Source organism: Solanum lycopersicum, chromosome 2, assembly GCF_036512215.1.
Source record: "Solanum lycopersicum chromosome 2, SLM_r2.1".
NCBI classification, from domain to species: Eukaryota; Viridiplantae; Streptophyta; class Magnoliopsida; order Solanales; family Solanaceae; genus Solanum; species Solanum lycopersicum.
In genome coordinates, this window is record NC_090801.1 from 70,511,906 (window position 1) to 70,528,079 (window position 16,174).

At 28.2% G+C, this 16,174-nt stretch overlaps 2 protein-coding genes across 3 annotated transcripts; one reads left to right on the top strand and one right to left on the bottom strand.

Moving 5' to 3' along the window:
• Positions 1-1,719: 1,719 nt before the first annotated feature.
• LOC101265187 (caffeoyl-CoA O-methyltransferase-like) lies at positions 1,720-3,094 on the bottom strand. The gene is made up of 5 exons (NM_001320103.1): positions 2,974-3,094; positions 2,816-2,895; positions 2,580-2,724; positions 2,372-2,503; positions 1,720-2,283 (listed from the first exon to the last, which is right to left on the bottom strand). Exons 1-5 carry the CDS (start codon positions 3,049-3,051, stop codon positions 1,990-1,992), a joined length of 729 nt encoding a protein of 242 aa, NP_001307032.1. The 5' UTR covers positions 3,052-3,094; the 3' UTR covers positions 1,720-1,989.
• A 9,934-nt stretch (positions 3,095-13,028) lies between these two features.
• On the top strand, positions 13,029-15,556 carry SPT (transcription factor SPATULA). Of its 2 annotated transcripts, none has more exons than XM_010317661.4 (8): positions 13,029-13,524; positions 13,659-13,760; positions 13,844-13,909; positions 14,034-14,099; positions 14,377-14,694; positions 14,806-14,875; positions 14,966-15,116; positions 15,234-15,422. In XM_010317661.4, exons 1-8 carry the CDS (start codon positions 13,171-13,173, stop codon positions 15,241-15,243), a joined length of 1,137 nt encoding a protein of 378 aa, XP_010315963.1. In that variant the 5' UTR covers positions 13,029-13,170; the 3' UTR covers positions 15,244-15,422. The 2 variants fall into 2 exon arrangements, with proteins under 2 accessions (XP_010315963.1, NP_001361318.1); NM_001374389.1 differs by having other exon boundaries at positions 13,041-13,524; positions 15,224-15,556.
• Positions 15,557-16,174: the final 618 nt, after the last annotated feature.

Genomic DNA, 16,174 nt, shown 5'->3' on the forward strand with positions numbered 1-16,174 from the left:
TTAGAAGATTGAGTGTTTTAGTGGAGAAAAAATAGGCATTATATTGGGGGATTGTGTATTATAGGAGAGAGAATGTTATGTATCTATACACTTCTACTAAAATTTTAAAAAAAGGGAATTATGTAATATTTAAAAAAAGAAGGGAAAATTAGAGAATATAAAACTTATTGTTGTGTATTTAAGTTATTTTTCCTTAATTTTATCCCTCCCTAACAATTACGACCTTTTTCTACTCTGTTAGTGTCTTGAACCTACAACTGGAGGTGAAAAGCGTCTGTAATTTCAGCGACTCCCTCTTGTCGAAGTTGAAAAAATTAATTGTACATGTAATAACAAATTTCTATGAGTCATCTTATATCACAATATTGGTCAATTTGATTTTCACAGTGATACAAATTAATAAATATATATTTGAGATAAGGAGGGTTAGTCAAATGTATTAAAATTGGACCAGTTTGGCCATAGAAATATTTATTTATTCTTGAAAATTTTCACTTTATTTTAAAAATAATTTTCACGTGAAAATTTCAAATTCAACTTTAATTTCCGTTCCAATTAAAAAACAGTTTATGACTTGTTTTTTAGCTAATCTTTTATTTTTAAAGTTGTACATTCAAGCATGAACGTTATTTTATATATTTATTTGCAAAGAGTTGGTGAAATGATAACTACAACTCCGTAATTTTAATTAAAGTGAAAAATATTTAAAATTTATGCCAAACTCCTGCTTATGATCATGAATGTGTTGTGCTGCGCAAACGACAAAATATTGCTCGATTTGATTTATGTAGCGATGTTCGATTATGCCTGAATCTTTTTATTTTAACAAAAAAAAAGAACTTTTGACGCAAATCAAAATTTAAACGTAAAACTAATAATTTTCTGTCTTAAATATACGCTTAGATTTCTGTAGCTATAAAAACCTGTAACTGAGGATACAAAAAGTTTGAAATCAAAGGTTTACATAAATTAACGAGAGCTCGTTTGGTCATATATTTCTCAAATAATATTTGGAGAAAAATTTAGTAAATAGTGTTTGTCCATACACTTTATTAGGTAAATATTTTTAACAAATAATTCAAATTTTCAAATACTAATTTTTTCTAGTATTTGAATCAAATCTCATTATTTAGTATCTTTGAAAAATTGAAATTTTACCCCAATTTTTTTTCTTTTTACAAAAGCACCATCTATAGTTGTTCTTTACGTTGTATAACATAATTTTTTGCATTAATTTCAAAGCACTGATGAAATATATATGGTGAATGTTAAATGATGATATGTTTATTAATAAAAATGATGAACAATCGACTCAAGACAATAAAGTAATGTGTTTTGTCTACTTCACGATGTATAAAATGATGCTTGTTGCACTCACTTCAAATTACCACATTGCTCTAGCGTCATGGAAACTATTTGTTATTATTATAACAAAGATCCAATTGACTTGTAATACAAACTTACGGTTAGTTTTGATATTTTTAAAACTTATGGATATAAATCATATTTTCTAAAAAAGTAAAATATATTTCTCAAATACTATGACCAAACACATGATGAAATTTCATTCAAATTTTTATCCAAATAATATTTGTCAAAAGTATCTGAAAATCCATGATCAAACGCTAGCAAAGAGAGAGTAGTTAGAATAATTAGGTTCACACTATCTAACAATGTAAAATACAAGTAGTTAAAAAAACTGTACTTGGAATTCAAAGATGAACAGAAAATAAGCATGACATTGCCCCATTGACATATGACGTTTGTGTACATTTGATCATTCAACTTGAATTTCTTTCTTTTTTTATTCATCAAATACATTGTGAAATAAGCATTTGGTAACATAGACAATGCAATCTTTTGCCATAATACGAACTAAAATGATAAAATTAAACGAATGAGTAAAACAGGGGATTTCAAAAATGATAAATCCTCTATCGTCATGACTCATGAGTTGTTGATTGCCACCAATAGTACTATACGAATATTTTAACTGATGCGACGGCAAAGAGTGATGCCATCACCAACAGGAAGCTGGCAAATTTCGATTCTGGGATCAGCAGCCAACGCCTTGTTAAGTTCCAATACGAAATCCCTGTAATACCTAACATATTTCCTGAGGGGTGCATCAGGTGGTGCAACTACTGATCCATTCCATAGGGTGTTGTCATAGCCAATTAATCCACCAATCTTGACCAAGTCGATTAATCTCTTGTGATAGTTCAAGTAATTGTCCTTGTCAGCATCCACAAATATGAAATCATATGATCCATGGTATTGGCCCTGTTATAAAGAAAATTATTCGAAACACATTAACCATCATAGACAAGTTATCAGTTTATTTATTTGTTGTTATACTTTATGTACTTACGTCTTCAATCATTTGGTCAAGAACAGGTAGTGCAGGGCCTTCTCTGAATTCAATTTTGTGCGCTAGACCAGCCTTTTCAATTACTGGAAGTCCAATCTCATAGTTATCGCGGTTGATATCCATGGCTAGAATCTGAATCAATTGTAGCAAATTAGTAGGATTTATAATGAAGTTGCAATTATCATTTGTTAGTAAAAAAGTTAATTACCTTGCCATCATCAGGAAGAGCCATGGCAGTAGCAAGCAGAGAGTAACCAGTAAAAACCCCAATTTCCATTGTGTTTTTGGCATTGATGAGTTTGAGAAGCATATTCAAGAACTGCCCTTCGTCAGCAGAAGTGGTCATAAGGTTCCTGTTTTTTCCACCAAATGAAAATTTTTATACTTAGTTCCAGCTACCAATCCAATTGGATGAGGTAATTAGTGAGAAAATGAGTTATTTACCAAGGGTGTTTTGCAGTAATCTCTCTTAGCTCTTTCATGGCTTCAGGCTCTCTTGGGTACACACTGGTTTCAAGAATATACTGTTCAAACAATTTATTAAGATCAACACGACGTTCATAAAAAAAACTTGTACACTTGTATATGGCCTTTAAATTTACCTGATAAAGGGCATCACTTTGCAATAGACTCTTGTGTCCAACTTCTTGATGTCTTCCATTTTCTCCGTTGGTTGCCATTGCTTTTTTGACTCTGAAACAGATAATAGTAAGCAACCAACCTGCTTTTGTTAGAGATGAAAAGTAGCTGAATTTATAGGAAAACAAGAGAGTGGTTGGGTGAAAAAGACATGAAGTTGGTGAAGTCTCCTCCTGGCTTATACATACAATTGGAGGGACAATATCATCACTTGAATAAACTTTCATTATCCATTACCTACCAATACCCACTACACAACTCTCACTTTCCCATATTTTTGAAATTTCAGTATGGCCTTTCTTTGACAAACTTAGCAACACAAGTATTCAATCATATCAAGTGGACAACGCACAACTGATAAAAGCTTTAGGATTAGAATGACTCTGAAATAACAATACAACAATAATGCAGTGTAACTCCATCTTGACTTAATTGCAATAAATCAAAACAAACTATTGAAAATAATAATTATAATAAAAAAAAAGTGTATGACTACTTAGTGAGGAAAGCAATAGAGAGTAATCAAAAGAAGAAATTAAAAAACAACATTAAATACACAAAGATTAGTAACACATCAAAATGCAATAAACTACAATATTTTCAAATATATGTTTGATTATAAATAAATTTTCAAAAGAAGAAAAAAATCAATTTATCAAAACTAGTCTAAGAGAAATTTCACTATACTAAAATCCTAGAAAATTGTTGAAAGGAATAATCACAAAAGAAAAAAAAAATGTGTTAGTAACTTTTGACTAAAATATTTAGGTTACCAATTGAAAATTGACGTGATTTTGTCTAGAGATGCTAATAATTAAGTAGTACAAAAACAGAAAAAGGAAAGGTTCGCCTGATATGAATATGAATATGTGTATGGTATATACGAAATAAAATAAAATTCGGAGATATTTATTTCAAAAAATTATATTTTATGGTTGAGAAAAAATTAAATATTTTAAAATATCGTCTTTTTATTTATGAAAAAGAAAATATTTATGTCGGAAATTATTTTTTTTCGAAACTCTCTCATCTTTCTAACTTCATATTGTTACTCCAACAAATACTTATATTATCATCAATCTTTAATACTCTATCTAGTTTATATTAAGTAGATTATTGATATTTTTCTTATTATTTAAAATAAGTGAATTATTTAAAATTTAAAATTTAAAAAATTGTTAAGAGTTCTTTTTTCATGTTTACACTTCATTTATTGATACTCTTTCAAAGCGTTCCAATTTACTAACATTATTTTCATTTTAATAGATGAATTTTTGAAAAATATTCTTCAGAGAAACAGTTTTTAAAAAATGACTTACCACATATGCTAAAAAGTTTGGTGAGTGGACCAAGGCTGCCATTCTTGACCAAGTGAGCGACCGAGTTTTTATAGAATAATTTTTTTATTTATTTAAAAGATATTGTTTAATCATAAAAAAATTTAATTCTAATTTCAAAAGCATGAAAAATAGCTTATAACATATTTTTACATTTTGAAATTATATTTAAATACTTTCAAGTGCAAATACTATTTCAAACATTGTTTTCAAAATATAATCAAACACAAATACACTACTCCTTGAACTACTTCAATTCCATAAGTTCCAAATAAATTTAAAAAGAAAAAAGGTTCATTTATGTCATCAGTTAAAAATTTATATCATTATTATTAAAAATTTATATCATTATTATTAAAAAAAAAGTTTATTCATGCCATTATTTTTTAATGATAGTTTTGCAAAATTATTTTTGACACGTGGTCAATTATAATTCGGTCACGTCATCAATTTTTTTAATAAAAAATTTATAATTCTGGAATAAAAATTGAATGAATTTTTTTTATTAAATTAATTGATGACGTGGAGGAATTATAATTGGCCGCATCATCGATTTTTTAATTAAAAAAATCAAAATTCTGAATAAAAAGTGAATTATTATTTTTTGTTTTTTTTAATTTAAAAAAATTGATGACGTGACTGAATTATAATTGGTCACGTGTCAAAAATGATTTTGCAAAACCATCCATAAAAAATAATAATATTAATGAGTCTTTTCTTTAACGATAATGACATAAATAAATCAAACTTTTAATTGATAACATAAATAAATATTTTGTGAAAGTTTAATGGCATATTTAAGCCTTTTTTCTTTAAAAAATATTTGAAACCTATGACCAAACAACAACAAAAAATTAAAATGTTTGGAATCTAGGACCAAAACACCTACTCCATAATTAAGTGGATAGAGTCATCTTTAAGTCCATTTTTTAATGTGTTTATTTAATTTTGTCTCAAACACAAAATTTAATCAAATAAAAAGCTTCAGATTTTATATAGTCTTAATTAAAAATACGAAAAAAATATATTAAATTATATTTTTAATTTTATAATTTTAAATATGACACATAAAAAATTATAATTAAAGAATGGTATAAAAAGAAGGAGAAATATTCATATTTAAACGAAACTGTAAAAGAAAATAAGACAAATAAATTAAAGTAAAAGTAATGTTCATTCAAGTTTTCGTAGTTGGTAAGCCCTTTGGCTTTGTTCCCCTTTTCACAGGGTGGGTTGTTGGTGAGTTGAAAGTGTCCTATAACCTTTTTTTTAATGAGTCCAAAATATTATTGAAAAAAATATAGTTTCAATGAATCGATCTTTTTCAAAAGTCTATTCCATTCAACATTTTATATCTTTTAAAATATCGATGTGGATGATTATAAATGTTTCTCATGTCTCATGGGCCATGGCTTTCAAATTTCATTGCAGTTTATCTCAAAATTATGTCTAATTGTAAAAGGTGGAATATATCGACGTTAATTTATTAAATTTTATTTGAATATTCAAATTATGATTTATTTTAAGTTAATTATCTAAATAAATAACAAGATGTTTCTATTAGAATGCACGATTTCGATTTGACTTATTATATTTTAGAAAACTTCTACATGTCTAATTTATCAAGTGTCATTAGATACGGCAATCACATAATCAAAATAAATTACCTCATTTAGTTATATACACTGATTAATTTTAATAAGCCGTAAAATATTGCCCTTTTTTCCAATTGAAGTTGATGAATTGGTAGCTTATTTTGTTTCGTTTTCATTGAGTATTTGGTTGGTCTCAGAATTTAATAATGGAAAAAAGCAACATGTTATGTTAATTACAAGAACAACACGTCATCGAGCAAAATGAAATCTCAAGAAAAATAATATTTTTTCTACATAAAAGTAAACAGACTATTGGATTGACCAAAACGTGTGCAATAAATTAAAATGAAACTAACGGAATAGTTGAAGAAATTGACGAGTAATTTATTTTTATATTCTTAAAAAATGGGAATCAATTATTTAGGCCTTGAGAACTTCAAACAGAAAAATTTGTTGCCTGATTTTTTTATATTATAAGGCATGATAAGCTGGGGAAATTCATGCCTTTTTTTCCCTCTTACCAAACATCATGATTGTTTTTTAATTACGGATTAATCAAAATAAGCAATTGTTTTCGAAGAATTCAAAATTCATTTTAACAGTATTTCGATCACAATAGGTAACAATTCAAATATACAGATAAGAATCACAACGAAGAACGATGTTAGCTAGTAAATATATAGCGGCAACACTAAAGTATTTTCACTTAAAAGGAATTTTTAGTTGGGTGGGTTGCAATTTAACACTTTGACCCGAACGGATGTTAAACAAGTTAGACCCGTCTATTTACGTAAATTTGACTTAATTCGTCCATTTGACATGTCTATCCATGATATTTTATACTCTTTTCGTTAAAAAATATTAGTTATGTTGTGCTTATCAAAAGTTAATTTAACTAATTTTTAAAGGTAAATTAGATCACATTAATTCGATATTTTAAATAAAAAAAATTAAATATTCTAAAACTATATGAAAAGTACTATAAATTACAATTTTTTGCATATTAATATGATGAAAAAATGAATCTTAAGATATTAGTCAAAAATTTTAAAGTTTGACTCTAAAAATAGAAATCATGACAAACAATACTGAACGGAGAAAATATATAATTATAAATCATAATAATGAAAAAGTTACTTTATTGGATACTAGAAAGTATTATTCCCTCTATTTAAAAAAGAATGACTTAATTTGATTTGAAATGGAGTTTAAGAAAAAAAAATTAATCTTTTGTTCTAAATTAAAGTTACGTCAAATTTACCAAAATACGCTTTAATCTTGTCACGTGAAAAATTAAAGTGATAGTGTTGCCAAAGAAAATCTGTCATTCTTTTTTAAACAAACTAAAAAAAAATATGATCATTCTTTTTTAAACGGAGAAAAGTATTAAAAAACAACTAAAGCAATTAAAACTTGATAAGAATTGGACGAATAGGTTATGAGTTATGACTCAACTTTTATCTCATATCAATCAAACTCGCTAATTAACTCAATTTATTTTAATACGATTACATTCTGTTCAACCCATTTATATCTCTATTAAAAAACTTTATATAAGTTATACCATATAGCGATCTCCTACAAAAATTGAAACTATCACACCATTTTCAAACACTTCCTCACTCGTCATCTCAACTCAATTTTTCAATCGTAATTTTACGGTTGTATAATAAGTACGTAGTATCCTTTTGAGCTTCATTTTTCCAATAATCTCTGGATATATTTATGGATGATGAGTCCTTTTTTCTTTAGACTCTACTTTAAACAAAGTGATCCATCGATTAGTTAGGACAGTGACAGGACCACATAGCTAATCATTTCATGTTCAAAAGTTAAATTGAATTAGAATAAATTTATGGAGTTAAAGTAAAAAATAAAATTATGATTATTGAAACAATGTCCATATTCAAATATTTATTTACTTTAAAAGTGAAATATAATTTCAAAATCGAGTTTGAAACTATCATCAGTAAGCATTAATTTTCACATAAAATAAAATTAAAAAAAATTAAAAAGGGATCAAATAATTTTTATGATATTCTTGTGTACTTTTCTTAAATATCATATGATCTCCCACTTTCGCCGGAACCAAAAGATAGTTAGAGTCAATGTCTGCAAGAAGAGTTGAGATCATTATTGACTTTTGTAAATACTTGTGGTCCCTTTGGCACGCATCTCTATTTACGTTTACCATTTGACAACTCAACCACGATAATATACTCTATTAAGATTTATTATGCATTTTTACGTCTATCGAAAAGACTAAAAATCTTTAAATTATGAGAAATAATTTAAATATCTTTTTAAATGAAATTTTGGTTTAAAAATATTCTTTTGTTAAAGTAGTAAATCACTTTTGTCCTTATTTTTAACAGAGGTGTGTTAAGTACCACATGGATACTACGTCGATGCAACATAAGCACCAAAAAACCTAGTCTCCACACAGACTCATAAAATCTTAATTACTAATTTTCCCCTCATTTCCCTAATAGATACAATATTCACCCATTTTTATTAATCTAAAAAATTCTCCTTTCTTTTTCTTATACGATTTTTCCTCTCTCTTGTACAATTTCCTCTGATACAAATTCCTCTGAGGGCTCACAAATTTCCTCTCATGGACGCCATTGGATATGACCAGGCTAGTTCTAATATCAACTTTGCCTAAGCCGAAGCTTAATTGATATGCCATTTTATATAAGCCCTATTTCACCTTTCACATATGCCATTTTATATAAGAAGCTTAATTGATATGCCATTTTATACAAGCCATATTTCACCTTTCACATTTGCCATTTTATATAAGAATAGAAACATTTTCTTCGTTATATAATTCAAGGGTATTTATAATAAATCTTTTAAATAAATAAAATGATATAAAATTAAGTATATAAAATAAATATACTGCAAAAAACTCTACTGAAATCAAATAATGGAGAAGAATATAAGTAGTTAACTGATATGATCATCCAAATCAATTGCATATTAGACAACACAACTGCATAGTACTTTCTTAGATATTGTTTTCTTGAAAAAACAAATAAATTCCTTATTTTCTAATATGTGATAATAAGAACATTATGCTACTCAGAGAAGTACTATAGAGTGAAATGCAATGAAGAAGGGAGATTGGAAGGAGAAGGACACAATAACTTTGGAATATTATTTCTTCAATTTTCTTGTTCTAGTAAATATTTCAAATATTTTGACTAATTAGTATTTTCAGCTCTACCAGACACATCTTTTAGTTTTTATCACAAAACATTAGGATATGTTCGATATTATCTTGATAGTATATTAGTTGATTATTTTTTACGTATACTCAAAAATCATAAATAAAAAAATTATTTTTAATAAAAATTATAAATAAATGTTAACACTTTAAAAATGAACAAAAATAATACAAGAAAAATTATAATATGAAACATTATTTTTATAGCTCGTTTGGTCATGCGATATGGTATCATAATATGAAATTATGAGATGAAACTAAAGTTTTGTTTGGACATGTGATATGAAATTTTGGTGTTGTATATTTTCTCATAAACATAGGAATTTCATAAGTTGTATAACTATTAAAATAACTCCAATTGATTATTCAATCTTATCACATGAACAAATAATTACAAAATCACATAAAAATATTGTATTGCTATTTGGTTTCCACTTAAGTAATTGTTCTATCTAACTTTAATTTATCAAACTTAATTCAATAAAAAAAATTGAAGATAAATTGCAGCATGCTAGTGTTAAAGTATTACTCAACAATCAGTTGATGTGAGTTAAAAGGACTACATATTGGTGAAAATAATAAATACTATATCAATTAGAATAATAAATTTTAAAAAGTAATTATGTCACTATAAAATTTATTTACATATAAAATAAATGGTTAACAGATATAAATATGGGGTGTGTTTTAACAAAATATAAACTTGTGAATACATTTTCGTATTAAAAAAAATCTCAAATCATAATATGAAATTTCTATATCATGGTTTTTGAGGAATATGGAATCAACATCTAATGAGACGAAATCAGCATAAAATTACACATTCAAACACTAATATATTATATTCCCTCTATTTCAATTTATGTAATACTTTTCGTTTTTTGAGAATCAAACAATTTAAGTTTGATCGAGAATTTGCACATGAAATCTTCAATTTTTTTGGATGAAATATATATATTTATACACTATGTAAAAAATATTATAAATTACAATAATTAAGAATTTAAAATATTTAAAAAATATAACAAATTTAGTATCAAAATTTTACTCAATTAAATCATAAAATCCAAAAAAAATACATCATACATGGCCAAATATTTACTTAGTGCGAAGAGAAAGATAGTCAGTCCTCTTGGGCGGCCGAGAGTGTTATGTAAAAAGGACCAAGTTGATGATCAATTAATATGAAACGAGGGAGGGCGGAATATAGATAGCCTCGGGAAATCACGAAAGGCTATTTGCTTGGCGTGTGCGGAAATCAGATGTGTGACGGTTGATGATGCCTACTTTTCATACTTGCAGTGGTCCTGCATGTACAATAGATATCTACTTTTGGATACGTGATCTTCTTGTCCAATTGTGTGTAGCCACGTGTTCTATTTTGCAAGAAAAGACATTGTTGGTATATATGTGAGGAGACAGCTACTACTATTTACGAATCTTGGGTTCTAAACTGGAAAATACAAAAGCTTTTGTCATAGGACTAGTATTAATAATTATTTTCTTTGTCACGATATTTATTAGATTAAAATAATTTTATCTTATCTTTAAAAAATTTAACTTTTAATATTATGACTTATATTTTTTTATGTAATTTATAAATATATAAATTTTATTTTTAAAAAAAATTAAAAAAATTTATATATAAATTTTCATTCAAATTTAAGTTGTTTGATTCTCGAAAAAAAGGAAAAATGTCACAACAATTGAGATAAATAGAGTACTCCATCTGTTCCAATTCATATAATACCTTTTCTGTTTTGAGAGTCAAACAACTTAACTTTGATAGAAAATTTGTGTATGAAATTTTTGATTTTTTAAAAAAATGAAATTTATGTATTTGTAAATTACGTAGAAAGTACTACGAATCACCGGAATTGATTACTCAAAATGTTTATAAAATATTTGGAAAATTTACGGTAAAAAATAAACTTGTTTAACTCTTGAAATTCGAAAGGAGACATATAAAATGGGACGGAGGTAGTAACATAAGTTACAAAAATTAAAAATTTAATGTGCAAATTTTCGATCAAATCGAAATTGTTTCTCTTCAAAAAAATGAAAAGTTTCATATAAATTGAGACAGAGAGAGTAACATCAATATCAACAAGTATAGAGAATATATATATAGAGAGAGAGAGAGAGAAATCTTTTGGCTAGAAAATTTGATTATTTGGTCAAATTAGTAAAATAACATATTTTTTACTATGATATTTTTATCTTTTTGAATATTTTCATTCTTTTTAACTCTAATACCATAAATTTAAAAATAAAAAAGTATCAGATTATTTTACAGTAAATAACAACATTTTACACTTTTGAAATTTCTAGTCAAATTCTGGTTATATAGCATTATCTATCTATTTATCTATATATATATATATATATATACAAAAATATGCAAATACGTTAATGATTAAAACTATTTACTCACATGCTAAAAATAATTTATGATAAAAATATATTATGTACATATAATTTTTGGACAAATGATATTCATTTGACCATTTGGAGTAACATAGTTGTATCAATAAAGTTTTCAAAAGATTAAAAAATGAAGAGAAAGTACTACACTTAGGTATTTGATTAGCTAACTCTGTTTTGGAAAGCGACTAGTCATTATAATTGAGGAATCAAATGATTTTCTGCTGCTATTTTTCACATTACATTGAATTGGTAAGTAAGAAAATGCAGGACATCGTGTTTTCTTTATCAAATTAACTCCCTACACACATAGCCTGCGACTATAAAGCCTATCAATCAATTGAAACAAGGGAATGGAGTTGTTTGGCCTTGCTGAAAACTATGGTTATTAATCTGTCTTAGGAGTACGATTGTACTTTTCTTCCTTAATCAGAAGTTTTAAATATATTTTTTTTAATAGGAAGCATTATCTTGAATAAGGCTTTATTCTAACGAGATTGTTGTCTATAAATTTTCTAAATGTTGCCCAACTTATTGATTTTATTATAAAACTCATTAGTTTTAAAAAGTGATGTGTCAAAACAAAATGTCAATGAACATTCAATCTTTTCCTCTGAACTTCAAAAGGAGTTCTACTTTTTTCTTTATTGAATATTACATTTCTTATGTCCCAATTTTAAAATTTATCATAGTTGCTTCAATAATTGATAAACTTTACGATAGATCTAAAGATTAATGTTATATTAAATTTTTTAAAAAAAATATATCTAAAACCTTATACATACACTCTGGTCTTATCGTGCCACTTTTTATCTATGGAGAGTCAACTTAAATAACTTTAAAATTAAATTAGACTAAATAACTTTGGTATATTCTAAAATCATAAGTTGGTACAGTAGTTATTTCGGACCAGAAGTGGGGTAAGCAGCAATCGTGTTTTCAAAAATACTTTAGAAAACATAAAGAAAAGTAAAAAGGAGAGCACAAATGGATACTGAAATGGAACAGTGTTCGATTAAAGTGTAACGTATATACTCTCTCTGGAACTGAGCTAGTTGAAGAGCATGCCTACAATTGTGCTTCACGTGTGCCAGAAAGTTGGCTTCACCTGACACTATCACTATATAAAACCACTCCATCAAATTGAACTTAATTTAATTCGATAAAAATATTTTTGAATTTTATGATTTTAATTAAAAATTTGTGAAAGACCTATGGATTTTAAATTGATACAACGGAAGTAACAATTGTACTATTAACCCTGTCGATTTCTTTGATTTGGTTTTAGCAGTTTACCAACTTCCCTAATTCATCAGTTCTCAGAACCAAAAGTAGACCAGTCAAAGTCTAATCAACTTGCTAGTTTACCCCTACTCTGTTAATTCAATTGGTTTATTCACTTTAATGCGAATCCGCCCACTCTGCTCTATATGGTATGGTTGGCTAATAAATACACACTCGTTCGGAGCATATACCCAAAAAATGTCACCTACTCCTACATGTAAAACAGTGTGAACGTAGACAAAATTAACTTGATCTGCTCAACACTGAACTTGATTTTGCTGGACTATAATGGCCAACAACAATGTTTATTATCACAATGCTAATTTTTCTTTGACTGATCCTGATCCTGAACCAGATGATATTTCTGTGTTTCTTCGTCATATTCTACTTCCTTCTTCGTCTTCGTCTTCATCTTCATCTAATTTTATGGCCCTGAAGAGTAATGAAATGCAATATTCCTCATCATTACCTCATCTTATGCCTAATAATAATCAACAGGGTAATTTGTCATCCATGATGAATTCATCAGCTTGCGGCATTTTCTCGTCTTCCTATGGGGTTTGTAATGGTGCAACTACTGTTTCTTCCTCATCTGTTGGGACCATAGATTACGATCCGGATGAGTATGAATGTGAAAGTGAGGTATTTCTACATTTTCTACTTAATTCGTTTTGATTAATTAGTGTATTTAAGTTTTTATTTCCGAATTTGACTTTTTTACTTAATCCTGGTATATATATATATATATATTTTGTGATGATTTTTTTAATATGTAGGATGGTACAGAGGATTTGGGGGCGGAAGCTTCAGTTCAACCGCCATCTCGTAACACTTCCAAGAGAAGCAGAGCAGCTGAAGTGCACAATTTGTCTGAAAAGGTTTGTTTATTTTTTTGTTAATTAAGTTCATTATTGTCTGAATCGATGATTCCACGGGTTTAAATCTTGAATATGATTTACAGAGGAGAAGAAGCAGGATTAATGAGAAGATGAAAGCATTGCAAAAACTTATTCCAAATTCAAATAAGGTGAGGAGTTGCATGTCTAGCAATTTTGAATCGAGTCTTGAAATAAGTAAATAACATAAACTTTTAGCAATATAAAGCTTAAAAGATTTTTGATTTTATTATTTTCTGATGGATTTCTGGACAGACTGACAAGGCTTCAATGCTTGATGAAGCCATTGAGTATCTTAAGCAGCTTCAGCTCCAAGTACAGGTTTGCTGCTTCTGTTTAAATTTGCTGCATGTAATTTGTTTGGTATGATGGGGAGATAAAGATATTTTTTTAGAGGATAATATAATGTAATATTGTGTTGATTGGCCCAACTTTAGTGAAATTTAAAGTTCAGATAGTTGCAAAGAACATGTAGTGTTATTTGACTCAATTCAGTATATTTCCTAGATTGGTTCTAGCTGGTTATCTGTTCATTTAACACTAGTTGATTCGATCAAGTTATATGATTTATAGCATAAGAATGTACTTTGATCTGTAGATGTTGACAATGAGAAACGGGTTAAACATGTATCCTCTTGGCCTGCCACGAATGCTACAACAAAATCAACTCTCCCATCAAAAAGTAGGTTTGTGCGAGGGGAATGCATTCACAAATGCCAAAGTGGCTGGGAATCTACAAGTTAACCAAGACGCCTCGTTAAATGCTATTTTCAACCCAACTGAAAATTGTACAGAAACTAAGGTAACACCACCGATAACTATGTCAAATATAAACCGGTCAGACAGTGCGTTTGAGCTTGAGTCATCGATGAATATTCACCTTGATCCCTTTCAGCTCTCAAGATCTACCAGCAAGGTATGTTGGATACAAAACCTATTGGAATGCCATTTTTTATGAGGATGCAGAATTGCAGATTAAGGAATCAATTTATTTAACCATTTGACATTCACATTCTGTTTTGCGAAGGAAATTTGGAGGGAGGATGACTTACCTTTATATGGTATGAATGAGCTAACGACCAAAACTGCATCAACTGGTAGATTATTTGCTTGATATCCTTGCCTAGTTGACAACTTTTGCCTTGTATCCAGGTCTCTTTACCATTTTATATTTCATTGTATTATAGGATCAAATCTGGCATTCTCAGTTCCCCTAGATACGGATGCATCTAACCTGAAGAGAAGCACTCGGGAGGCCTGCTTGCTTCGATATCAGTTTGGTGCTGTGAATGAAACCAATCTGGATTGTGACCAACTTCTTTCCCAACAACTGTATAGGTAAGTGAACTCACATTATACCCGTGCTCTTACATAGCAATGATTTTTTTTAGTCCTTGTTCTATTGTTAGTCACTTTGGAAGTACTTATGTTGACATTATCTTAAGGTGAATGCAGCAACTTCTGAATTTTGGCCTGCATCGCCTTGCTGGATTTTGTTGAAGTAATGAGACATGCATTTTGCTGCTTAGGACGTTTAATGTTGTTAACTTTTGGGCTCACTAGCCACTGTAATGAATGAATGGAATATAAATGAAAAGATTGGACTAGTTTCTATCTTGTTATGAAATACGAAAATTACTACTAGGCATAGGATATGTTTCGTGATTACTATTATCTCATATGTGTCCAACTAATCTGAAGATGGTATGGTTGCTAGCAGAGACACTAAAGATTAGCATTATATGGATTCTAACAGGTACCTTAAATTAATTGGATCATTGCTATGATAATTTACTTCACAGTTGCTAACGTTTCTTTCATTCAATAATTTCATTTATGCCATGTAGGAGAAATGTTTACCTGATAAAACCATTATTCAAGCTATCTTGTTCAATTGTTTGAAAATTTTTCACTCGATGAATATGCGGATGTATTCACCTTAAATAATTTCACGTTGTTTGTCTTTTTTAATTGGCGTGTAAATAATGAACACTGAAACCTAAGTAAATGCCAAACATCGCCAGATTATCTAGATAACCTTTGGCCATAAATTGCGGATATTTTCAAGTTTTGTTTGATACTCACTCAAAACTTCAGAAAAATTCCAAGTACGTGTTAATTAAAAAAAGTTGAAGAACCAAAATTCTATTCTTATTCCGTAAAGAATGGACTGCGATTGGAAGAAAACTGTTGTCGATTGACTTGAAAGAGGAAGAAAAATTCTAGTCTAATCACTTAGTTTGAATCACAAAGAATAGGAAATATACTTTGAACGTGCCAATTGGGAAGGTCTCGAGACAATTTATACTTAATTTAAACTCTCTTAATAGAACTCTACCAAAAAAAAAAATTATTTATAGAAAACATATCATGTACAAACACTAGCTAAGCAAGTA

Excerpts from the sequence above, each read along its gene's own strand:
- LOC101265187 (NM_001320103.1), bottom strand. The coding sequence starts at position 3,051 with ATGGCAACCAACGGAGAAAATGGAAGACATCAAGAAGTTGGACACAAG. Across the intron at positions 2,725-2,815 it reads ATTACTGCAAAACACCCTTG|GAACCTTATGACCACTTCTG; the intron begins GTAAATAACTCA and ends TGGAAAAAACAG. Across the intron at positions 2,504-2,579 it reads CTCTTCCTGATGATGGCAAG|ATTCTAGCCATGGATATCAA; the intron begins GTAATTAACTTT and ends CAATTGATTCAG.
- SPT (XM_010317661.4), top strand. The coding sequence starts at position 13,171 with ATGGCCAACAACAATGTTTATTATCACAATGCTAATTTTTCTTTGACT. Across the intron at positions 13,910-14,033 it reads TTATTCCAAATTCAAATAAG|ACTGACAAGGCTTCAATGCT; the intron begins GTGAGGAGTTGC and ends ATTTCTGGACAG. Across the intron at positions 14,100-14,376 it reads AGCTTCAGCTCCAAGTACAG|ATGTTGACAATGAGAAACGG; the intron begins GTTTGCTGCTTC and ends TTTGATCTGTAG.